Genomic DNA, 27,347 nt, shown 5'->3' on the forward strand with positions numbered 1-27,347 from the left:
AGCTCAAGGCTAGCGCTCTACCACTTGAGCCACAGCGCCACTTCCGGCTTTTTTCTTTTTGCTTATGTGGTGCTGAGGAATCGAACCCAGGGCTTCGAGCATGCAAGGCAAGCGCTGTACCACTGAGCCACCTTCCCAGCCCCTGAAAATAAGATATTTTAAGTGTTGAAATGGGACTGTGGCTAATATGAAGAGATTATGTGGTATGCATCTTTATAATTATTCTTCCTAATTAGGAACATGAACTTCCAATCACATCTTCTTTTACATTACTCAGTAAAAGTTTATGAGTTTTCTTATAAGGTCCATTATTCTTTTCACTTTCATTGTTGGTTTGTTTTCTTCTATTATTTTATTTTTGGTAGCAATTGGGTTTAAACTTAAGAAATTATGCTTACCAGGAAAGTACTTTACCATTTGAGCCACATCCCCAAGCCGAACTCTTGATACTTCTTTTTAAATCACATTTCTTGTTTTATTCAAAATAGGGAGTGTCCTGATTCCTATTTTTTAACTAATTCTATTCAATATGGTATAAAAGTTAATTCTATCATATTTTATATCTAGATGCCTTCCTGAATTCCTTTTAGATTCCTTTCAGTGCTTATTAAAAAAAAGAAATGGGCTAAGCACCAAATACTGTAATAAAATTGGCGAACAAAGAAAGAGGAGTGTTGGGCCAAGGGATTCAGGTTAGATACTCACCTATCTGGTGCATTTTGTATTAAACCAAAATAGACTCCATAAAGATTAAATAGTCAAAAAGTAGCAAAAATAACAAAAATAGCTAAACATTCATTGAGTTGAAGGTGAAAGAGGAGTTTATAAGAATAAAAATAATGGGGAAAAAATCAACAAACATGCAAAGATGTAGCTGTCTTCAATTCTGCATTTCTAAATAATCAAATATGAAAATAGAAAATAAATGTGAAAAATAACAGTTACATGTCATAAAATCCTAATATAGAGAGAAATCTAAAAAATTAATAAGAGCAAATCTATTAAGAAAAATAGAAAGAATAATTTAACCAATGATTCATAAAAGACATCAAATGTCAATACGCATATAAAACATTCAACCTCAAGATCAAATTTAACTTAAATTGATAATGAGAGGACATATTTTGTAGCCTATTCAACTTTCAAGAATTTGATGTATTGAAATGAAAAGCTTAATCACTTCTGATAGGAGAGAACAGAATGTTAATAATATTTTTGGAAAACAACTTGGAAATCTGAATTCCAAATTTCCAAATTTGGAAAACTGAACTCAAGTTTTAGAATCCAAAGAGAAAATATATATTTCTGAAAGACTCAGAGAAATAGGCAATAATTATATATAAAAATAACATATTATTTACATTAGCAATTGGAAGCAACTACTACAATGCCTGAAATAAATATTTAGAATGTAGTACTGTCTTATGATAGAACACTAATAAAGCCATTTAAACACAATTTTAAATACCTAATGGCTTGAAACAAGACTTATTGTATAATATCAATTGGAAATATTAGGACAGAAAATTCTACACAGAATTATCCAATTTTATAAATACATAAACTATATTGTATGGGAAAAAAGGATGAGAATATAAAATTTTAATGATGGCTATATCTGAAAAAAAGAAAAATGGATAAAATGTATTTTCATACTTTATACTTTGAGAAATGTTTCTATAGTGAACATATTTTTATTTTTATTTGGAGACATATAAATAAGTGTTAGATTTAACACTAGACCTACTAAACATTGTTTTAATATGCCACTGAATGATACAAGAAAACTTTCAGAAATAAAAAGGCTGTTTTTTTTAAAGTAAAGTTTCTTCCACATGAACAACACCTGAGATTTTCCTTGTATCAATACTATTCAAAAATTTAAAGGGAGATACACATATTTAGCTATTGAAGGATTATCAGAAGGACAACTTAAAAAGAAAAGCTTTAAGAGCAAAAAGTATGAGGCAGAGAGCTTACCTTTTTCACTTACACTCTCACTTTCAATCTCAACATCATCACAACTTGTATACTCAGGTGTGGAAGCCAATTCCTCCTCTGAACTGCTCAGTGAAACCTGGCGCATTTTACCCCCTTTCTTTGATTTATGAGGCTTTGGTGGTGGAGGTCTCACTGATTCTGACTGGTCTGAACTCAAAGAATCATTCCTTAACATCGTTTCCATTTTTTCACGTTTCGTTTTCCTTACTGCCGAGCTGGGATCTAAGTGATGTTGCTTCCTTAGTGAGTCGGTTCGTCTCATATCTGGTCTATCGATGGGTATTGGACTCCTCCGAGGGGTAGGGGGACTATGATTTGTGGTCCTTTGTGGGTAAGAACTTTGTCCCTGAGCCTCTCGAGTTCTTTCCATTGAATAAGATCGTTGATTTTCCATCGCAGCTCTACGTTCAGATGTAGATCTTTGCCTTGATGTTCGGTCCACTCTTAATAGAGAAATCCTGGAATCTTCTAGTTCAGCATTTGCCAAAGAAACATCACTATGCCTTCTTTCATGCCGTGCTCGGGACACTTCAGCGTGAATCCGCATTTGTTCTTCATAGGGTTGTGGCTTTACTGGATACCGGGCCAAATTTGGATCACTCCTGTAGCGAGCTTGGTACTCCTCCTCTCTCCTTTGTCTTTCATATTCATCTCTGCTCTCCACGTCCTCATCATCTATAATGTATTCTTTGGAATGCCTATGACTTCTCCTGTTGGAGTCTCTATAATTTAAATGATCAGATTCTTCATAAAACTGAGGTTCATGTTGAGATCGTCTATCAGCATAATCTGATGGAGATCTTGGCATTGTGCTGTCTGAGGGAACATACTGTGAATATTCTTCTCTATCTTCCCTTTGGTCGTATCTTCTATTCTGATCTCTGGACACTGAAGGACTTCTTTTCCTAAGTAACAATGAGAAGTTCAACATTTAAACAATTTTTTTCATTTTATGATTCACTACCAGATTAATGGAAAAATTCTCTTTTATTAATTTTAAAGATATACCATAACAGCAGTTTAGTAAAACTGATCTTATTCAAGCCAAAAGATTACTGAGATTTCACTAATACGTTGGATATACTTAAACTTCAAATTAAATGACCAATATCATATTCTGCTGCTATAAAGTTTTTATTCTAATATCTTTGCCTACCATACTTCAATCTAAATGTTAGTAAGTTAAATAAAGATTTCTGTCCATTTTCTCTATTTCCAACATGATATGAAAGTTAGCTAATAACATAGTAATGCCTAATTGACTTATCTCTAAAACTGAGTACTTTCTTAGACTCATCTTTCATTCCTCATCTCTCTATATTACTGCTAATACTGGTTCACTAAATCTTTATCTTGTTTCCAATCCCTTTTACTGATCTGGCAGTATTTAAATTTAAATAAATACCACAATAATTACTTATCACAAAAGCCCTACCCATATTGCAATTTTTATCCCATCTTCATTAAAATTAAGGCCGGTTTGGTGACACTGCTCTTTATATATGACCCACTTTTTTTTTTTTCTGTTGGTTGTGGGGCCTGAACTCTAGACCTGGGCACTGTCCTTCAGCTCTTCAGCTCAAGGTTAGCCACTCTACCACTTGAGCCACAGAGCCACTTCCGGCTTTTGTCTTTTTGCTTATGTGGTGCTGAGGAATCGAACCCAGGGCCTCATGTATGCGAGGCAAGCACTCTACCACTGAGACACCTTCCCAGCCCCCTGACCCACTTCTTTACACAATCAAGTTATAAGTCATATGCTATTATGTTATTATTGTAACTTACGAGTTAAGTTGTTAAAATGTAATAAATTATAACTTAAGTTCTCAATATGCATCTCTAATATTGATATAACATTACAGATCTTACAATCACAAATAATCTATCAACAGAACATTAGCAATGTCCTCATCTCTAACATAAACTCAGATAATGTCAACCACTAGCCACAAAAAGCAATAGGATTATACTCCAGCAGATAAAAAAGGTTTAGAGTAACTGCTATGAGAATTTTGCCAGAATGGGAACAAGAAATTTAAAAAAAGGTAGGAAGCTAAAAATGTCCAAGATTTGACAGCTTAGTTATGAATTTCTTAGCCTTGTTTTTGAGAGGTGAATGAAAAAAGGGCAAGAGTAGAGAAAGGTTAGAGTGGAATGACATAATCGGAAAAATCATTACTGTCCTCTCACTTCTCCCTGTTGCTACTGAACCAGCAATCCCTCATTGTTGAAATAGTCTACCAAAACACTATCCATAAGAGTTTGCTATAAAAGCAGAAAGTGTTTTCATACAGAAATCAGAAGCTCGACAACTGAATGAACTAGAAGAATGAAGGCTAGGGAGTTCAGTGACAAGGAAGCATACAAAGCCCTGAAAATGGACATTAGATAGCAGCAATGAAGCCCAGGGATCTTTGGAATTTATCATTAATGATCTCAACTGCTCATTGAATTAATTGTAGCTAATCAATAAGAGCTTCCTAAGAGTCACATCTACTCATATGACTGCTAAAAAGTATTTCTTGACAATAATGACTCATGTTATCTATTCATCCTTTCAAATCTCACCCAAGCCAAACCAAAGTAGATTCTAACCTGAAACCACAAAAGGAAAAACACACTAAATAAAAGAACTAGTCTATCCTTTGATTATTTTATAACTCAGCAAATGGATGTGATTTTTTTCATGAACTTATACGTTCATATAAAACACTGAGAATGTAATTACGTTTCTTAGCTTTATGTGTTATTAATAACTATAAACTTAATAATTACCAGTTTCTTAGGTGTATAATTATTATTTAAGAAGATAAACTTTAAAAATATAATGAAGATAGGGCATTTAAATTAAATTCAATATTATTAACCTATAAAACTATATATACACACATGTACATGTAATATACAATTCTTTTTCCTCTTGTCATGAATCTTATATGACTAACTAAGGAAAAACCTCCTATGTGCTAGAACTATATTATAAAAAGAATGCTAGAGCAAGAGGATCTGCATTTCTTAGAAGTACTTTTGCTATTAGCCAGTTATTGAGTCTATGTAGTCTTTTAATTTTGGGGAGTAAATGATTTAAAATAAAAATATTGTAGAACTTAATTGTCACATTAATTAGACAAATATGCACTGCATTAAAACTAAACGCTTAAATATAGACTAGGAACCCACAAACAAATAAAATACCCTTTACTTAAAAAGCTGAATGATCTTAAAACCTTCCTCCAACTTTTAGGGACTAAGATTTTATAATATAATACCATAACAATGGAGTTGATTTGTCTAAATGAGGTTAAAGCATTAGGACTGCCAGCAACATATTTAACTTATAGTCAGTGTAATGTAAGTATTAAAAATTGAAGGAAACTACTCATATTTTTGAGGAAATAACAAATTTTTAAATGAATATGAATAAAGTGAATTTAGTGAGTCTTTTATGAGGATTATTATAAATAGAAAAATAAGAATAGTTTCTTCCTATTACAGAATTTACTTCCAAAAGAAAGATTTACTAATTAGTATTTGGCAACCATGTAAGAACTATTTAAAAATCACATTTGGGGAAAATTAAATTTGATATTAAATGCAGAAATCACTTTGTTCTAGAGATTATGAAATATGCCAGAAGCAGGTGAATCATAGTACACATGCTCATTTGTCCGAGATTTAAGTAAAAACAGAACAGTGTTTAAACATGAGATTTAAGTAAAAACAGAACAGTGTTTAAACATTGGAATGACTGTCACTGTTACTTAAACTAGATACAATTACTTAAAAATAGACTTTAAATTATAGTACGTTATGGTGTATTAAAAACTGCTAGAAGTCAAGTTCAGTTTCATTGTAGCATTGGCAAGCAGTAAAAATCTGCTACCAGTTACACTAACATTGTCCATCAAAATTTTCACACTTCTACATTTCTTAGACATTATTTACTGTGTTTTCAGGAACTAAAGGAAATCCGAGTTCAAGTACTGTGATACCTAATTTATGTCTTTAATACAAGTCTTTATAAACAAACCTTAGTCCTGATTGTTACCAGGTAGAAAACATTTAATAGTAAAAGAATCTGTATGTTTCTCTAAAGAATACTAAAGCATTTTACAGTATTTTAACCCATAAGCTATGACTAAGTAATAGAACAATTCACCTAGAATGTGACAATCAGTCCTTCAAAGACTGTGAAATTAAGAGACAGAACCCAAAGCATGTCTTAAAACAAAAAGTGTATTTGTGACTCTACATAGTATATTAATTTTTTTACCCCATGGGTTCTATTAACTCCTATTTTCTAATATAGTATTATCAATACATATTTATATTCACTTTATATTTCCCTGGTATATATTTTATCAGTTTAACTACTTATCTTTATTCTAGACTGTAATAATTATTTTGTGTTTTGCCATATAATAATGGCCCTAACAGAAACTTGTTAATAGAAAATCACGTTGTAAACATCCTTAATCTACTTTAATGAGTAGTATTTTTATTCATTGGTTACAACTTGCCATGAAGACTAATGATTCAATTTACTTCAAAATATTCTAGTTTATAACACACTATCTATCTATTCACAATAAAGTGAGTAAGAAATTCTACCAATTACTCTAAAATTTTTATGGTTCAAAATTCATACGGACTGATAGGAAAACAAAATAAAAAATTTGTATTTCCTAATTTAAGTCACTTTTTTAAATTTTCCAAAGAGAGTCTCAAGTTTTCATATTGTATAGAAATATACCATATTTCCATTTTTATATTAATCAAATTTATTATTTTATTTTTGTGTTAACTATACTACTTATACTACTGTCCATATTTTTGGTGGTAAAAATAATCATCAAATAATCATCAACTCTCTGAAAATATAAGCAAGTACACATTTGAAAACATTTATAGGGACAATGAAAATTAAATAAGTTTTAGTATTCACATATTTTCAACCAGCAATTGAGGATATATTCAATTTTAAGAATGTTAATAATAGTGAAAGTAAAATTAAAGATTTAAATACTAGTAATTTTGGCAAATTGAAATTTTATACTCTTAAAATTAAATGTTAATTATATTAAAGTCTCTCATTCATAATCTTTCTTAGCATGAGTTTTTTTCATTTTATAAATAAAATCTCATAACTGATATTTGAAAAACTCAATAATCTGGAAACATAACATTTTTAAAGCATATAAATTACCAAATAAATGAAAATAATACTTCAATAATACAATTACACAATGATAGATAAGAACTCAAACATAATATTGCAAAATATTATTAATAAAATTATTAATAAAGTAAAATTAAAGCTGTTCAAATATAGTGAAACTGAGGATTTAACAGAAATATATGATCCTGAAATACATGAAATAAATAGCTTCCATCCTTACTGTTAATACAAAAAGCGTTAAACAACCAAATTATATTTACCAAAACATAAAATAAATTTTACATATCTTGATTAATATGTAATGTTTTTCATTTTTTACCTTTTGTTCAACCAATGCACATCTGTCGAGCATGAAGCATCATGTTGACGAAAATACATCAACATTGTGCCAGGCAGTGCTTTCACGTAATCCTTCCAGCCCTAGCAAAACCATAACAGCCATCCGTAATCAGATGATCTGAGTCACTCCTTGCTTACAATCATTTGATTTCAAAACTCAATTACTAAAAAGTTACACATAAAGCAGCACTCATTCAAGGCTGAAGTTATAAAAGTCTCTAGTGCCAGGCCTGTTCAGGAAAGGTTATTCTTTAATGCTGTTACTGTGTGGCTGTATATAGTTTCAGGTCAAGGAAGAATGTACCCTGTAAGAAGGATTATGGTACTTAGCTGATTAGTGACTGGCAATACTGAACACCAAATGCAATCTAGACCCAAGGTCTTTCTGAACAATATAATTAAAAGTAGAAGCTTTAAAAACATGGCTTTATAAGCCATGTTCTCCCATATGAATTACAGTATTCCTAAAATTACAGAATTCATTATGTTTGTTATTGATCATTCTGCTGCATAGTTTTCTAGCTTTTTAAAATGGCTTTTATCATGAAATGTACAATATCACAAGACAGACCTAGTCTGTAATTTCTTTTTAATTGTTCATAACAAGTTTTCTAATTTATACTACAAAGTTAATGTTTCCATTCCCAAAAGTAGAAGCACCCATGTAAAGAATGAAAATGCATGCTTCATGAACGAAGAAGTTGATTAGACACTGAATCTATTTTATTTTAATTAGCGAACATTAATTGTACAAAGGGTTTTGTTATATTTCCATATATGTATATAATGTGCTTTGATCAAATTAATTCCCCCAAGTACTTTCTCATTTTCCTTCTTCCCCTTTTCAATCAATTTTAACAGGCTTAATTATTCCATTCATACATGCATATAAAGTACTTAAGGTACTTTATATCATATTTATTGATATCACCCTCTTCTTTCACCCTCCCATCCAAAAGAAAGAGCCCTATTTTACACTCATATCATTTTTTAGGTCTACATGCATGTATGAAAGAGAGCATATGATAGCTGTATAGTCTGACTAATTTTGTTTAACTTAAGATAATGATCTCCAGTTCAATCTATTTCCTGCAAACAACATAATCTCATTCTTCTTTATGGACAAATGATACTCTAACAATCATTTAAATCTGTTACTTCAATATTTTACCACCTACATACAATCATTAAAAATTTAAAGAAGAAGGGGAAACAAAGGAGGAGGCTACAATGCTTGATAAGAAATGTACTCATTATCTTGCCCATGTAATTGTAACCCCTCTGTACAGTATTTTCACAGTAAAAAAATTAAAGAAGAAAGAGAAAAATATCAGGTTCCTTCCTATCAATAGCCAATTTTATAAATGTTAATATTATACTTGTAAGAATTATATTTAAATGATTCCAAATGAATTCATGTAAAGCTGGAAAAAAATAGTACTTGAGGTGTGAGAAGAGACCAAAAAGTACTGTGCTATTTTTTTAGTCTCCCACATGTCAAGCTTAACTGAGGGTTTGGGAGTATTTTATAACACCATTCAATCATTTGTTCAGTATTTATCTACATAATTTCCTTCTAGAATTAAGTGTACAATTTAGAAGACTGGAGAACATATATACACACAAATAAAAACAAAGCAACTATTTAATCTCTCAGTTCCTAATACAAGACCTGTAGATTCTTAATTTGAAAAATAATAAAATTCAAAATCATTCATTTTCATAGAAATATTAGTGATCAAATTCAACCATTTAGACCTCACAGTTGATATGTCTGAAAAATAATTTTCCCAAAGCAAATTTTGATTCTTCTAAGCCACTAAGTCTAGAAAATTTAAGAAACATTATAGTCAATACAAGATAGAAATTTTTCTCCTCTTTACTTTTCCTTCCATTTACCACCTTCATGATTTTATTTGGTAGCTTGTCTTCAAGTGTAGTACTGTTGCACTGCAAGCAAAATATAATTTATAAAATGGGAGATGCAGATAAGTGATTTAAGGAAAAGCAGCATTCTTTATCATGGTTAATGGCAATTCTTTCCTTTGTGCTCAAATAATTCATGAGGTAATCCTCTTGAATCTATTAGCTGAGTATCCAAAAACTTCCCACCACCTCAACGAGTAAAGTCACAGGCATTTCTCATGTGAACTTTCACAAAAACTTCCTAAATTGTTTTCCTGCTTCTACCCTATTCCCCTGCAAGAATTTATGTCAGATTGTGTCACTTATATCCTAGAAACCTTAGGGTAACTCCCTATTTTGCTTACAATAAAGATCAAATACCTTACAATTTTTATAGGGTTTGTGTGCATTTTTCTCTGGTATCCTGTCTTTTAATCTTGTTTATACTCTTGTGCTTTCATCTTAGGACCACCTTAGAGCCTCAGCCAAGAATGCTGTTCCTCCAAATAGTAGATATAGGAGCTAGTTTTCCAGCCTATCTATTCCTATCTGTCTGCCTGCCCTCCTTTCCCTCACTCCCTCTCTGACTTCCTTTCTAGCATTTTTTTAGTGGTTGTTTGAGACAGTATCTGTCTGATAGCTCAGGGTAGCCTTGAATTTACAGTGCTTCAACTTATACCTCCATACTTCACATTGCTGAGATTATAGACAAGCATCACAATACCCAGTGCCATAGACTTCTTCAAGTCTTCCCTTAAACTCTCCGTTTCTTAAGAGATCTACCTTGATCATTCTATTTAATATTTCAGTCTCCTCTTTCCCTCCCGGCACTCCCAACTTAATTCCCTTAAATAGTTTTACTTTATTTTATATGTCACTTTCTAGTTAGGATTTTTAAATGTATCATAATTATCATCTCTTTTCATATGAAATTTACAATCCCATTTCACCTATCCCAAAGACTGCCATACAAAAGATACTTAATATTTAATTGAGTAAGTAAATAACAATACATAAGCAAGGCATTTCTATACTATGTGCTAAAACTAACTTTTCCCTAATTACACAGCCTATCAACAATATAAATCCTATTTGTGTTTTCCCTTCAAGACTAAGCTTTAAAAAATCACATCAAGGGCTGGGAAGGTGGCTCAGTGGTAGAGTGCTTGCCTTGCAAGCATGAGGCCCTGGGTTCGATTCCTCAGCACCACATAAGCAAAAAGAAAAAAGCCGGAAGTGGCTCTGTGGCTCAAGTGGTAGAGTGCTAGCCTTGAGCTGAAGAGCTGAGGGACAGCGCCCAGGCCCAGAGTTCAGGCCCCATGACCGGACCCAAAAAAAAAAAAAAAAACAAAACAAATCACATCAAATACTATGCTCAAAGGAAACTAGCAAAAGCTTTTGTAAACTTCAATGTGTAGGTAGGTCTCAAGAATAGCAATTTTTTTCACTCTTCTATTCTGGTGCTACTTAGTTGTTTTGTTAGAATGATTGGAGAATTTAGTTAACATTCAAAGATATATAGAGAAAATTGAACTGCTTACTATAGGGAAGGGTAAGGAATTAAAGAAAATTTATTTTCTGATAACAGAACATTAAGTATTTTTGTAAAATAGAGCAATAATTCTATTTTAGCCTATCCCTAAATTTTATAAGAACATAACCACTAACTTTTATAAGAAAGTAACTAAATTAAATCCTTTTGAGAAAGTGATAGGTACAAAGAAAGTACTTGCCAAACAAGTCTATGATAACCAAATGATATAGAACTGTTTGGAGCAACTGCCAGGACACAACAAAAACAAAGAAAATATTATAATTGATACGTGAGAAGCTAGATGGAAGGCATACAATTGTAATCCCAGTTTTGAAAGGCTGAGGTGTGGTATATAAACTTGAGGCCAATCTCGACTATTTTTTTTAGTCGAGATTAAGTGAGACTTTATCTCAAAAAAAAAAGACAAATAAATGTAGGACCCATTATTATACCAATATTTGGGGTAACTAGGAAAGGTTTTACCATGGCAATTTGTACAATTCATGTACATTTAAAAGTGATGACAAAATGAATGACAGGAAAGCAAAATAGACTATGTTGGAGTAGAAGGGACAATGGAGGTGAATATGGTGGAAGGTTGTGTGTGTGTGTGTGTGTGTGTGTGTGTGTGTGTGTGTGTGTGTGTGTGTGTGTGTGTGTGTGTGTGTTTAACAAGATTTGTTGAAATAGTTTAAAGCAGGGAGATAATGAGTTTGATAGAAATGCTTTGTATGCACATATGGCAATATTACTATTTAACTCCCTTTGTACAACTAATAGACTAGTAAAAGGTTTTCAAAAAGATAAACTATGAAAATTTTAATTAAAAAAGAAAATCAAGTTCATTGATAATAAAACTGCTAATACTAGCTCCCAATTTCCTGAGTCCATTGCTACTACATTCATATAGCATTCTGTTACTACTGATTTTATAATTCTCTTAGTGCCGATTCCTCTTGGGTAAACTAGCTATTGTGCAAAACTGAAAAAAAAAACCCACAATTGTCTTCTTTGAAGTTACAACCACAGTCCTACTGTTAAAGTAGCCTTTTCACTAAAGACACTGTTTTGGGTTTGTTTGTTTGTTGGGGTGAGGAAGCATTGTTTTTTGTTGGTTTGAGGAGCATATGGGAAATCCTCACTGTCTATTCTAACTGAAATATGGGGAAAGAATACAGAAATTGTAGAAGATTTGTTTGAAAACCCATTCGGTGTGAATACTACTTTCAGCTTCTATTCTAGATGATTACAGAACAACAATATAGCTCTCCCTGATTTCTTGTTTTTTTTTGCGGGGGAGGTCAGTCATGGGGCCTGAACTCTGGGCCTGGGCTATCCCAAGCTCTTCAGCTCAAAGCTAGAACTTTACCACTTGAGCCACAGTGCCACTTTTGGCTTTTTCTGCTTATGTGGCGCTGAGGAATCAAACCCAGGGTCTCAAGCATGCAAGGCAGCATGCTACCACTGAGCCACCTTCCCAGCCCCTATCCCTTATTTTTTAATTAATTAATATATCTCAGTCCTGAACGTTGAAATAATCAATGATTCCCCCTAAATACTAAGACTGCAATTACATTTTCATGTCCTATACACCCTTGTAGAGTAATCAACAATACATACAAAAAATCATAACATGAGTAAAGTCTCATTTTTTAATCTTACACAAACTTTTTGGTTTTATTCAAAACTACATTAATCCAAAACTATGTTATCCATTCAGTTCTCATCTTATGAGTTTTCTGTGTATGTCTGCTTGTACACACACATACACAGAGGCATAAACAATTGATGAATAGCTAGTGGTTCTAAGAATGTTTAAATCAACTATTTTCAGGACATAAGGGAAAGAAAGAAAATATATTCTTCTCTTAATTATAAATTAAAAGCTCTTTGTTCTAACTCTGTAGAACATACTTATACTTTAGGTAACATTCTTTTCTAATTCTAAAGAACCATCCTTACAACATGATCAAATTTTTAAAATATATTAACAATATACATTTCACAATCGTCAAAATAGAAAAACAAAAATTAATAGCCTATAATTGTTATTAGCAATGTATTAAACATACAGAAAATTTATTACCATTTTAAAATAAACTTTTCTGGCACTAATAGTACCAAGACAAAACTGATAATTAAACATTTGACAGTACCTATGCACTCTTCATTTTCCTTTTAATCTTTTGCATTACTTATAAAAATAAAAATTTAATGAATACTAAAAGTTGTTCTGCAAGCATCTTTCTTTTATACCTCAATTGGTAACTATACATGTGACCAAAAATAACAATGTAAATCTATAAAATGTAAATTTTAAAAAATATTCCAAAACTCTAACAAACATTTACCTATAGTTACCAAAAGATTTCCTTAGTCAAAGGCAGTATTGATTTAACACACAAAAACATATTTAATACAACTTATAAAGAAGAATTGATGGTCTTGTTCAGTAGTGGATATTTTATAAGAAAAATATCGAATGTTAACTATACTTCAGATACAAAAGATCATGTGCAACAGAGCAGATCCAATACATTTCAATCATTCACATTAAAAATATATGACTTACCTACTAAACCCCAAGCCTATTTCTTAGCTCTGTTCCCTAGAGCCATTAGCTGAAAATGTAATTGTTGCAAAACTGAAGCAGAAAACTATTGCCACATAAAAGCAGTAAGTAGCCACAAAAGATAAGGAAATAAGAACAAGAATGTCTCCAGTCTTTTTACCCTAAACTAAAAAAATAAAACAAACAACAACAAAAAAAAACAACAGCATTTGGCCTTTGGCCTTCATTGGAGAACTAAATAGGCAACTGGGAGCTACATTGGAAGATGATCCTTCCTCCAAGATAGTGGACTGATCAGTCTCTGTAACAGGACTCCAAACAGAACACACAAGAGAGGAAATCTACTAAGCTGTCAATAACTTAGGAACTCCAAGGAGAAAAGAGTGAGAATTGTATTGACAATTTATCAATATCAAGTACATATTACATTTTAAAATTAAATACCTATTCCATAAAATATAGCTTCTTAAAATGAAACAGTATTTTATTTTTTCTAAGGAAAGAAGTTGCAGATACAAATCTTGGAAATTTTTCAATTTATGTACCATTGTACTTGTATGTATTTGAATGACTACAGTGAAACTGTTCATTCAACTGTAATGAACAATTTCAGAAATGAAAGAAAAATAAGTGAAAGAACAAATGCTAATACTTGTAAGATAGTAGCAAAATTCCAACTGTTATCATTCCTGTATAGAATCTATTTCATAAATGCCTTTTTCTACATTTGTTCTTTTTCCTAAAGCTCTATATAAATGTTTACAGATAAAATTCCCCCTCTATGTTGAATGCTTCGTCCTTAGCTGATAGAACTATTTTGGGAATTTCTGTTTTGGTATGGTTTGCCTTATGTGGTTTGGTTTTAGTTGTTTTGTTTTTTAGCCAAAGTCTCACTATGTAATCCAGGATGTCCTGGAACTTGCTATGTAGCCCAGGCTGGTTTCAAACCACAGTTTTCCTTCATCTGCATCCCAAGTTCTGCAATTACAAACATATTTCAACACACCCAGCTTTTGGAAGTTCTAGAAACTTAAGAAGGTAAGAACTATGTAGAAGAAGTAGGTCATTAGGGGTGTCTCTTAAGTGCATCCTATCCTAGCCTTCCACCCTTCCTCTTGCTCTGCTTTCTGTCTACCACAAAGGAAGCAGTTTTTCTCCATAAGCTTCTGTTCCCATTATGCCCAAATACATGGGACCAAGTAGCCCTGAACTGAACCTTCTGAAACTCATCTTAAGCTTTCTCTCAGAGCATTGGGCACAGCTATGCTGTGGTACCAGAAAAGTGAGGTCACTGCTGTGGCTACATACCTCTTAAGCATGGGATTGGTTTATGGAAATAATTTGGAAGTCGGTAGAAGTGAGCTAGAAAAGGATTACAACGCTATAAGCAGAGATTAATGGGTGATCCTAGAGAGAGATCAGAAGACCAGGATATGAATAGCAATGAAAGAATACTGACTGAAGGTTTCTAGTATAAGTGAGGATTATATCAGGAGATGGAGTAGAGAGCACTCATTCTAAATTCTGGAAACTCTGTTATATTTTATCTATGTGTAGAGACTGATTGAGGCTGAATTTAAAGTAATTGACTGATTAATTTGGCAGAGAAAATTTCAAGATAGTGCAGAATTCAGGCTGTAGTATGGTTATTGCTATCTACTTTAACCTAGATTTACAGTGAACAGTGGGAGATTTAAATTTAAAAAAAAAATCTGTGTGTGTGTGTGTGTGTGTGTGTGTGTGTGTGTGTGTGTTTTATTAGGGTTGAATTCAGAGATCTTATGCTTATGAGGCAGATGAATAATCATGTACAGACCCCTTTTGGTTTAGTTGTTTTCCAGAGGGAGCAATTTATCCAGAGAAAGAGCATATTCATATTCGATGATATGATAAGGACAAGAATGGTTGTTAATGATACTACCACTGTTGAAAAATAAAGTATTCTTAAACAAGATAATAGGAAAGAACATTGATGGCAACTCAGGAATTGGCTATCTCCCACCCATCACAGGATCAAATATATATATGCTTTAATTCAATTAGAAGACTTCACCTTGAAAAGAGAATTCCAGGACACTCTCCATGCAGAAAGCTGCATGCAAGTTCAACTACCTAGACACTCAGAACCTGCTTCAGCCACTGTCCAAAGAGGTCCAGTCCAGTGACCTTTTAACTAACAGTATTCCTGACATCCATGTGATAGCAACTTTACAAGCATGCAGAATGAATGAGTTAGCTAGTCATGGAAGCTTGCATCTAGAATTTCAAGAAATGCCTGGAGACAATGCACTGTGTGGCAGGGTGAAGATTCCTGAAGGCAGCACATCAGAGGGCAATGTGTGGGAAGTTATGAGGGTATAGTATAAGCTGCAATGAAGACCCTATAATGTTGTCAATACTAGAAACTTGGATGTCTGCCAAGAATAGCTGTACACAAGAATACAGCCAGCATAAAAGAGAAGACAGGCTGCAGTCAGCAAACGTTGTAGGGGTAGAGCTACCCAAAAATCTTGGAGGTCACATTGTGATACAACATGCCCTGCTTGCTCAATACAGACCAATAGGATTTAGTGTTTGCCCTAAAAGTTTTGGTCTTGCTTGTTGTGTATAACTCATTCTTGCTATTTCCCTATCCTTCCATTTTAGAATGGGAATATTTACTCTATGTCACTGCATCTTATATGTAATTTTATTTTTTATTTTACAGAAGCACAGTTCTAAGAGTCTCATAGAGTTCTGAACTTGGACTTCTGAATAAGTTTAGAATTGTTAAGATTTGGGGGAATGTTGGGAATGGGTTTGCATTATGAAAGGCTTTAAAAGCTTTAGAATATAAATTGTACTTCAAAGGCTCAAGTCTTGAATACTTAGTCCACATGTAGTGGCTCTACTTTGGGAGATTTTGGGAAATTTAGAAGGTGGATCCTGACTGAAGGAAGTAGATCACTGTGGGCATGATTTTGAAGGTTATACCTTAGTCTCCGGTCCCTCCCTCATTCTCAGGTTCCTGTACACTATAAGGTGAACAGCCTCATCTGCTTCTACATGTTCCACATTAGCTGCCATGCTAATCTGCAGTACCACAATAAATGGAGCCCAGGTTTATGGACTAAAATCTATCTAACTTAAGCTGCTTATTTAAGATATTTTGTTGCAGAAATAAGAAAAATAACTAACAAAACATGTATATTAAGATAATGTTTCTTTTTAATTCTTTCCTCATAAACTATGAGAACATTTTTATCACTCTCTTATGATGTAGCAAGATTTAGTAGTCAGATCTTACCAGAATCTGTAATTAGTTCCTAAATTTCTTTACCCAAAGAATATGCACAGAATTTTTGTTTCTCTTATAGTAGACAATGTAAGTGCTGGCTTCTGCAAGAGCAAATACTTTACCCTGTCGATCCATTTGTCCTGCTCAACTAAAGGAGGCAAAAAAAAATATTTCTCTCTCTGAAAAGTTGCACTGCCATTTCCAACCCCAGATATATCTCTCAGCTAATGACTTACTGATACAAGCACAGTAAAGTTTAAAACATTTGCCTCAAATGAAAACACACTATCTTGTCATTTATATTCAAAAAATAGTCTTCCAAATAAAACCTCTCTGCACATATATAGCTAGGCTCAACTAAATTACACTTTATTTGAGACTATATCCTTCCTCAGATTTTTCCCTTTCTTTCTTCTATTAGCTGCCTAGAGATCAATCTTTCAATAAATGATGTGACAAAAACAACAACAAAGAAAAAACCCTGTCTTAGGCTCTGTTTCTAATAAATGTCAAATGTCCTAAGATGATACCAGGGAACATAATGGGACAGATCCTAAAAAGGCAATTCTGGGGGAATTCACTTGCTACTCAATTAGAAGTAAGTATACTATTATGATGATAAGTGGAATATCCACACCCTTAGACATGCAATGGTAATGAACCTGTTAACATTTTCACCTGTACTGAAGTGGAATGTATTATCTTTAGAAAAGGATGCACTGGTTCAAGAAATAGTTCTGTTATAGGATAGAAATAGGAAAAGTAGTCATTACAAAGATTGGAAATGGATGGCACCTGATGAATGACAAATGAAAACATTGAAAATAAATAATAATAAGGATATTCAGTCACCAATATAAAGCAAAATGTGAGATTCACAGAGGTTTAAGCTCTAAACCCTCTTAAAACCAAAGGGTTTTGGGGTTTTTAGGCCAATCACAGAATATAATTGTAAGAGTGAAAGAACTTCAAATGAGATTAAATTCTCAGCCTAGGAAAATCTTTTATGTTAAAGTGAGGGTCCTGTCAGAAGAACAATAGAAAGAAGGAACTTGTATTAGAATTACTCTGAAACCTAGATTCCCCAGAATCTTCTAGGCCTAATAAGGTAGGACTTACTCCCCGTTGTGGAAAAATGGAAGAACTCTCCAACTAAAAACTGCAGAAGCCTGGAGTTAGTCTTAAAAGACTGGGCCTCTCATGGTTTGCCTCATTCCTGATCTTGATCATCAGTAAATTATCGTATCTTATCATAACACAACTAAGAAGGTGCTAGGCTTATGAAGGATGAACAGATTAACAAATCAAAACAGAGCTAATACATATCAATAGATACTTAAAGATTGTGTCTCGCAGAAGATCCCTAAGGTGCTGTGTAAAAGAAGACAAAGCATAAAACTGAGTAAGACAGAATTTAATAATCTATGAGACGAAGTTTACCCACATTGGTACAGGTTAAAGGAAAGAGTATTAATGTATAACTAGAATAGCCACTAGAAGCTTAAGCAAATAGTGGTAATATATATTTTAAAAGTACAGAGCTGGAAGTCAGTGGCTCACATCAATAATCCTAGCTACTAATGAGGCTGAGATCTGAGGATTGTGGTTCAAAGCCAGCCAGTGCAGGAAAGTCTGTGAGACTCTTATTTCCAATTAACCACCAGAAAGCCAGAAATAGCACTGTGGCTCAAGTACTAGAGTGCTCACATTGAGCTGAAGAGCTAAGGGACAGCATCCAGGCTCAGAGTTCAAGCCCCATAACTGCCAAAAAAAAAAAAAGTAAAGATATCATCACTGTCCTGAAAGGATCAAAAGACAGATAAGTATGTATGATAGAATGCTTTTAGTATATAATGCTGAAAAACATACTAACCTGCTTGTGTTTTTAGGAAGAAATCAGAAATATTCTGTTGACCAAGGTAATGCAAATACACTAAAGAGGATAACATAAACATAGCTGGTAGAGAATGTACTTTGTGGACCAACATTGTGATTAGAAAATGGAAAATATTGAAAGGGGTGACACTGATCAAGATGTACTATACTCATAAACTGGCAACTCCTTTGTACAACTACTTAAAGATAATTAAAAAATTTAAATATTTTCTAAAAAAGAAAACTGAGATTCCAATGAGGATGATAAGACTTAGACTATGAGAGGACAGGTGAAGTACTTAAAACTGTCAGAAGCAAAGGACAGTAAAACTTTAACAGCTAGGAAATATTGATGCACAGATATGTGCAGAAATTGCCAGATAGCATGTTTTTAGGGGGGGTTTTGTTTTTGTTTTTGTTTTTTGTCAATTGTGGGCTTGATCTCTGGGCTTAGGCACAGCCCCTGAGCTCTTCACCTCAAGGCGAGTGCTCTACCACTTGAACTACAGTGCCACATCCAGTTTTCTGGTGTTTAACTGGAGATAAGGACTAGTCTCATGGACTTTCCTGCCCAGGCTGGCTTTAAACTGTGATCCTCAAATCTCAACCACCTGAGTAGTAGGATTACAGGTGTGAGCCACAAGCACCTGGCCAAGATAGCACGTTTATAGGGCAAAAGATGAAAGATAATAGACAATAGAAGATACACAATAGAAGACAATCAGAGAGAGAGAGAAACAGATAATTTAGAAGAAATGAGCAGAAGACTAAAATCTGCCACTTTGAAGAAAAGTAACAACCTCACATCCAGTTATACATACTTGAATCAGCTAAAGGAGAGAGCAGATATCCTGGAAAAAATACTTTCCAATACCACAGCAAGTTTATATAGTTCTGATTCAGTTAAAGAACTGAAAGCCATTTGCTCAGTTAACCTTAGACAGAGGAAAGGAAGACTATTTGGACTTCTAAGGGTTGATATAGGTTAAAGTGACAGATACCCAGAGATTTAAAGCACCATCAAGCCCCACTCCCCAAATTAAAGACATATAAGATCAGATAATAAATGAAATCTGAGAGACATTTAACCATATATGAGACTGACAATTCAACTTGAAGATAATCAAAGTAAAAATACCTTAAAAACCTTCAGTGGAAAGATTGGGAGGAAGAAAGGTGGCTGGGAGCTAACTGGGCTCTTGAAAAGAAACCAGGTTTAGAATTCCAGTGAAAAAATCCAGGGTAGATATTCAAACCAAGTGAGCCATCATAATAGAGATTTTGGCCAGAGAGGAATAATTCAGGCAGCCTGTTTAAGGAGACAGATTTTAGCACAGGCCAGTGAATGCAGTGGCTATGGCAGCAGAGGCGGCAGCTACTGCTGCCACCACCACAACAGCAGGCAAAGCCTGGGAAAAAGGCTCCAGAGACAGAGTATAAGCAGTTTCTACTCACCACCAGGGTGAACTGACTAGGAACAGAACTCTTCATCCTGCTGACCACAGATGGACACAGATCGTGGAAGGCCCAAAAAAACAAGGGAAAGGCATGAGTACCCCACAAGACATCCACACTCCTTCTCACTAAATAGCATTTGGAAGGTAGACCTTTCCCCACCATCTAAGAAGGCCAACATCTTTGATACTGACAAAGACTGGGGCATAGCACCTAGCAGATAGCTCAGGCCTGAGAAAGAGCAACTGTGGTGCCATTTTCAACAGGGAAAAGGAATCTGACCAGTGAGACTCAACTCCACCCAAGAGAAAGTTGCCCTTCCCAGGCAGAGGAAGCTCCATGCAAGGCAGGATGACTTTTCACCAGGAAAACAGAGTCAGAGGTGGCCCCACTGTTCAGCAGCACAGAGCTAAAAATAAAAACTCAAAACTGGATATGGCATAAAACCTGAGAGCAGCTCCAGGTTCGGCCACTAGTGTCTCAGGAGCGATCCCCTCAGGGAACAACCATTGATTCCAGACAGCCACAACCCCACCCACCCACCAATTCCCTCAAAACAACTCAAGATAGAGAAAATAGCCACTTCCCTCCTGTGTGACACCCAAAGCAAACTGCCCTCCCACTAAACTAGTCTGGTAGGAAGAGTACAAAAATCCTGTGCCTATAAAGCAGAGCTTCTTTCTACCTGCTCAAACAAACTGATCTGAGAAACCAATTATACCAAAGGTAAACTGAGGCCCGCAAGGAAATCAGAGACTGTATACAGACACAAAGGAGACACAAGATCCCCACCCAAAAAAATCGAGAAATTCTTTTTTCTGACTAATTTTTCTACATTTTTCAGTATTTTCATGTTTCTCTCCTTTTCCCCTTTGCTATTTTGTCTTTTTTTCCCTCCAGTTAATTGTTCTTCTGTTTATCCCCAGAAACATAGCCGACAGTGATTAATAGGCCTCCTCTATCACTGTGTTTATGCTTAATTCAGACATTGATTACTCAATTCACAATTTCTCAATCTTAATACTTTTAATTGTAGCATTATTTCTTTACACTTAGATAATTTTTTAAGTTTTTCATTTTTTTAATTTTTTTAAAATATTTTTCCCTTTTGTTTTTTCTCCTTTTTTTCTTTTTCCTTTCTCTGAATTTACATCTTAGCTATTTCCCTATCTTCCTTTTCTTCCCTACATTCCTCGATTCTTATGTTCTTCTCAAAATGCTCCTTATACCTCTTAATTTCAGGTCTTCTGTTCCTTCTTTGATTTTCTTAGTCCATTGATACCTAGTGCTTTGTTGTTGAGCTAAACTGTATCTGAACTCATTCTTACTTGGTCAAAATGAACCATCAAGTTATGCTTTTGGTCCAAATTGATTCAAACCTCATGACAAATTGGATCACTATTTACAACTGTATATAATCTCCATTCCCCCCATTCACCGTCAAAGAAAAGTGAAGATAGGGGAAGATGGGAAGGGATGGGAAGGGGAAACAAAGGAGGAGGCTACAATGCTTGATAAGAAATGTATTCATTATCTTGCCCATGTAATTGTAACCCCTCTGTACAGTATTTTCACAGTAAAAAAAAAAAAAGAAAAAAGAAAAGTGAAGATAGAAAGGGGAATACTTAGCCATGGTTTTGAACCTCTAAAATCAGTACAAATACAACAGCCCGGGGTTGGATTTTTGTCTTAAGACTCTGTTCTGAGGGGTTACTGGACCTGCTTACAAACTCAAAAAAGAAGAGAAAGAATAAAAAATATCCATCTTTGATTGTGAAGCTACAAAGTCTGCAACTACAGGGCTCAGAGTTGGTACTTGCTTTAAAGTTGTGTTCCAGTTGGTGTAGATTTGGGGGTATTTCAATCCCCAAAAAGAAAGGTAGAATTAAGTACTAGTCTTCAATTGTGAACCTCCTAAGACTGCACAACTACAGGGATTTGGGTTGGTGCTTGTCTTAAAATTGTGCTCTGGTATGGAAGTGGATATAATTTTATTTCCAAAAAATGAGAGCTATAGTGAAATCACCTATATTTGATTGTGAACCTCCGAAGTCTGTGCAACTACAAAGCTCTGGATTGCTGTCTGCTTTAAAATTGTGTTCTGCTGTGGAATCACATATGCTCTCATCCCCCTAAAATAAGAGAGATAGAGAGAAAATACACATTGTTGATTGTAAACCTCCAGAGTCTGTGCAACTACAGTGCTCTGGGTTGGTGCTTGCCTTAAAATAGTGTTCTAGCACAGAATATGTTCTGCTTTCATTCCCAAATGGGCAGAACAAGAAAAATGGCAAGTCAAAGAACCTCAACTCCCACTCAAGAAAAACAGACAACATCCCACTATCACAATGTAATCCACACAAGATCAATAGAAACCAAGGAAAAGATCCTTAAAGCTGTGAGGGAGAAAAGATCAATCTCCTACAAAGGAAAATCTATCTAAAGCAGAGACCATAAAAGCAAGAAGAGCCAGGAAGGATGTATGCCATGTGCTAAAGACAAACAACTATCAACCAATACTGTACCCAGCCAAACTCTCCTTCATAACTGAGGGACAAATAAAAATCTTCCACAGCAAAGAAAAACTGAAACAATATATCTCCTTGACACCAGCATTACAAAAGATACTTAATGATGTCCTACACATAGAAAACCAACAAAAACATGATAAATGTGGAGGAATGGCACACAGAGAATCAGATAACCATATTAATAGCCCAGTAGGCACAGCTCCCTAAGAAGGTGGATAACATGGCAGGAACTAATGAACTAACCTCTCAATCCTAATTCTCAATATTAATGGACTTAACTCTCCAATTAAACGACATAAATTGTATAGTTGGATCAAAACGCAAAATCTTTCTATCTACTGCCTTCAAGAGACACACATTACCCACAAAACAAACATATCCTGAAACTGAAAGGCTGAACTAAAACATACCAAGCAAACAGCCCCCATAAACAGACTGGAGTTGCAATCTGAGTATCAGATAAAATAGACTTCAAGTTAAAATTAGCAAGAAGAGATAAAGAAGGACATTACATACTAATAAAGGGATCTCCTATAGGAGATATAACAATTTTAAATACCTATACACCAAATACCAGAGCATCCAATTTTATCCAAGAAACACTATTTCCCCTAAAATCACACATAGCTCCAAAGACATTGGGCATTGGTGAATTTAACACACCACTCTCCCCACTGGATAGATCAACCCGGCAAAAACTCAATAGGGAAACCTCAGATCACAATAACTGCATAAACCAATTATATGTAACAGACATCTACAGAATGTTTCACCCAGCAGCATCAGAATACACTTTCTTCTCAGCAGCACAGGGAACATACTCCAAAACAGACCACACTTTGGGTCACAAAGGAAATCTGTCCAAATTCAGAAACACTAAAATTATTCCCTGCATTCTCCCAGACCACAATGGAATAAAATTAGAGCTCACTACCAAAAGTCACCAAAGAAAACTCTATAACACATGGAGAATGAACAACACAGTGGGTTGTAGAAGAGATTAGAAAGGAAATTCAAATGTTCTTAATATTTAACAACAATGAACATACAAATTACCAGCTCCTCTGGTACACAGTGAAGGCAGCAGTCAGGAAAATGTATAACTCTCAGTTCCTACATCAACAAATTGGAGAGATCTCAAACCAACAATTTAATGACGCACCTGAAGCTCTGTGAAAAAGATCAACATGCCAATCCTCAGTCCAGTAGAGGGAAGCAAATAATTAAAATTAAATTAGAATTAAATGAATCAGAGTCAAAAAAACCATAGAAAGAATAAACAAAGAGTTAGTGCTTCAAAAAAATTAACAAAATAGACAGACACTTAATAAATCTTCCCCCCCCAAAAAAAGAGAGAAAACACCCAAATAAACAAAATCAGAGATGAGAGTGGAAATATCACCACAGAAACAATCAAGATTCAGAACATTATAAGGGAATATTTCTCAAACCTTTATGCTAACAAATTTGAGAATCTGGAAGAAATGGAAGAATTCCTAGCAAATATTGATATGCCCAAACTAAACCAAGACGATTAAAACCAACTAAATAGACCTATACCAAGCATTGAAACAGAAACAGCAATAAGAGACCTCTAATCCAAGAAAAGCCTAGAATTAGATGGACTGAATTCTACAATGCCTTCAAAGCAGAATTCACACCAATAGTCTTCAAACTCTTTAATGAAATTGAAAGTGAAATTTCACTACCAGACTCTTTCTATGAAACCAGCATGGGACTCAGCAAAGAAAGAACATTATAGACCCATTTCTTTGATGAACATAGATGCAAAAATTCTGGTCAATTGACTTCAAGAATTCATGAGAGTCAACAATAATCAAACAGATTCATTCCAGGGATGCAAAGCTGATTCCATATATACAAGTCAAATAATGTAATTCAACACATCAATAGGAGCAAGGACAAGAACCACATGGTTATCTTAATAAATGTAGAAAAAGCAGTTGACAAGATCCAGTATCCCTTTATGGTGAAAGCTCTGGAGAAACTAGGAATCCATGGAACATTCCTCAACAAAATAAAGGTTGTGTATCACAAGCCTACAGCTAGCATTATACTTAAAGGCAAAAAGCTAAAGCCATTTCATCTAAATTTAGGAATGAGACAAGGATGCCACTCTCTCCACTCCTCTTCAACTCAGTATTAGAATGCCTAGCTAGAGCAATAGGCAAGAAGCAAATATAAAGAGGATCCAAATAGGGAAAGATGAAATAAAACTCTCCCTCTTTGGGGCTGACATGATCCTTATTTAAAGAATCCCATGGACTCCACTCCCAAGTTACTTGAACTGATCAAAAACTTTGGCAAAGTAGCAGGATATAAAATTAGCCCTCAAAATTTAATGGCTTTTCTATATGCCAATAATGAGTAGAGTGAGGCTGAAATCAGGAAAACAACTGCTTTTGTAATTGCCCCCCCCAAAGAAATGAAGGACCTCTATGATGAAAACTTTTAAAACCTGTAAAAGGAAATTAAAGCAGAACTAAGGAAGTGGAAAAACCTCCCCTGCTCCCAGATTGTCAGGATTAATATCATGAAAATGGCAATACTGTCTGAGGCTATGTACAAATTCAATATAACCCATCAATATCACAACAATATTCTTTAATGAAATAGAAGAAACAAGTCAAAAATTCATATGTAATAATAAAAGATCCTGAATAGCAAAAATGATCCTTAGCAGAAAGAACGGTGCTGGAAGAATATTAATACCAATCTTCAAACTCTATTACAGAGCTATAGTAATCAAAACAGCTTGGTACTGGCACAAGAACAGACCTGAGGACCAACGGAATAGAACTGAAGACCCAGAATGAACCCGCAGACCTATGGCCACCTAATCTTCGATAAGGGAGCCAAAAAAATAGTGTGTGAGAAAGACAACTGTTCAGAAATGGTGCTGGCAAAATTGGTTAAACATCTGTAGAAAACTAAAATTAGAACCTTATATATCACCCTGCACCAGAATCAATTCCAAATGGATCAAAGACCTTGAAATAAAAGCAGACACTATGAAAACATTACAGGAAAAATTAGGAGAAACTTTAGGGCTCCTTGGCACAGGTCTTAATAAAGACCCAGAAACAAAGAAATCAAAGAAAGGTTGGACAAATGGGATTGCATGAAACTGCAGAGCAAAGGACATAGCTAGCAAGATCAGTAAAAAGCCCACAGATTGGGAAAAGATCTTCACTAGCCATACATGTCTAAAATATACTTAGAACTCAAAAATTCAATCCCCCAACAACAAATCCTCAAAGAAACAACCACTCTATTAATTAGGGGACTAAAGACTTAAAGAGAGCCTTCTCTGAAGAGGAAATAAGAATGGCCAATAGACACATGAATAAATGCTCAGCTTCTCTGGTCATAAAAGAAATGCAAATCAAAACAACATTGAGATTCCACCTCACCCCAGTTAGAATGGCTATAATCAAGAACTTTAATAACCACAGATGCTAGAGGGGATGTGGCCAAAGAGAACACTACTATACTGTTGGTGTGAATATAAACTTGTTCAACCACTTTGGAAAGCAGTATGGAGGTGCCTCAAAGGACTACACATAGACATCCCCTATGACCCAGAAATCCCACTTCTGGCATTTACCCACATGATCACAAAGAAGGCCACACTAAGACTACCAGAACAACTAAGTTTATTGCAGTTATTTACCATAGCTAAGACATGAAACCAACCCAGATGCCCCTCAGTAGATGAATGGATCAAGAAAATGTGGTATATATACACAATGGAATTCTATGCTTCCATCAGAAAGAATGACACTGCCCCATTTGTAAGGAAATGGAAGGACTCGGAAAAAAAATCTTATATATTTCTAATTTGGGTAGAGGAAGGGAAATAACAAAATGCTGAAACAAGGATACAGGTTGATCTAGGGTAACAATGAGATTTGTAAGACACTAAGTTGAAAACGAACTTTACATGGGCTGGGGGCAGGGGTGACTGGAGTTGGGGGTGGGGAAGGAATTGTAGGGGAAAAACAAAGGAGGGGGTAACAAAGCTCGATAGGAAATGTATTCATTACCTTACTCATGTAACTGCAACCCCTCTGTACAGTATCTTTACTATAAAAAATTCTAAAAATTCATATTAAATGCAGTTAGCTAGACCCCAAGAAACATAGGTCCCATGATCTCCCTTATTTGTAATAATTAATATACATCTAGGATAATCTTAGCAAATGGGCAGAATAGCGCAATAGCTACATACATATGACCATACAAGATGATGCTAAGCGAAATGAATTCAAAGACATGAACACAAGAGGTTTTTCTTTGTTGCTGTTGTTCTCAATGTACTACATGATTTCTTTTTTCTTTTTGTTTTTTTCTACATATGGTTTATCCCCTGTTGTCACTGCATTTGATTTTGGTATTTGGGGTATTGTATATACATTTATCTGAACTAGGGAAGGGAAGGGGAACAACAAAATGGTGAGATAAAAGACAAATGGGGAACCTATACAACAATGAAACTCACAAGACAATAGGTTGGAAATGATCTGTACAACCTGGGGGGACATTGAGGAGAGGGAAAGAGGGAGAAAAATGAGGGAAGGGGTAACAAGTTAGACAAGCAATGTAATTACTACCATATTTATGTAACTGTAAACCCTCTGTACATCAACTTGACAATA

The 27,347-nt window shown here is 34.5% G+C and overlaps 1 protein-coding gene across 1 annotated transcript in view; it reads right to left on the minus strand.

Annotated features, from left to right (window-relative positions):
* Positions 1-27,347, minus strand: part of Rims2 (regulating synaptic membrane exocytosis 2) — a 281,763-nt gene that overhangs the window by 224,367 nt on the left and 30,049 nt on the right. Inside the window, 1 exon segment of the mRNA XM_013012421.1 lies at positions 1,981-2,906. Within this exon segment, the coding sequence (XP_012867875.1) occupies positions 1,981-2,906 (926 nt within the window).

This window comes from Dipodomys ordii, unplaced genomic scaffold (genome assembly GCF_000151885.1).
Source record: "Dipodomys ordii isolate 6190 unplaced genomic scaffold, Dord_2.0 Scaffold17, whole genome shotgun sequence".
Taxonomy (NCBI): Eukaryota; Metazoa; Chordata; class Mammalia; order Rodentia; family Heteromyidae; genus Dipodomys; species Dipodomys ordii.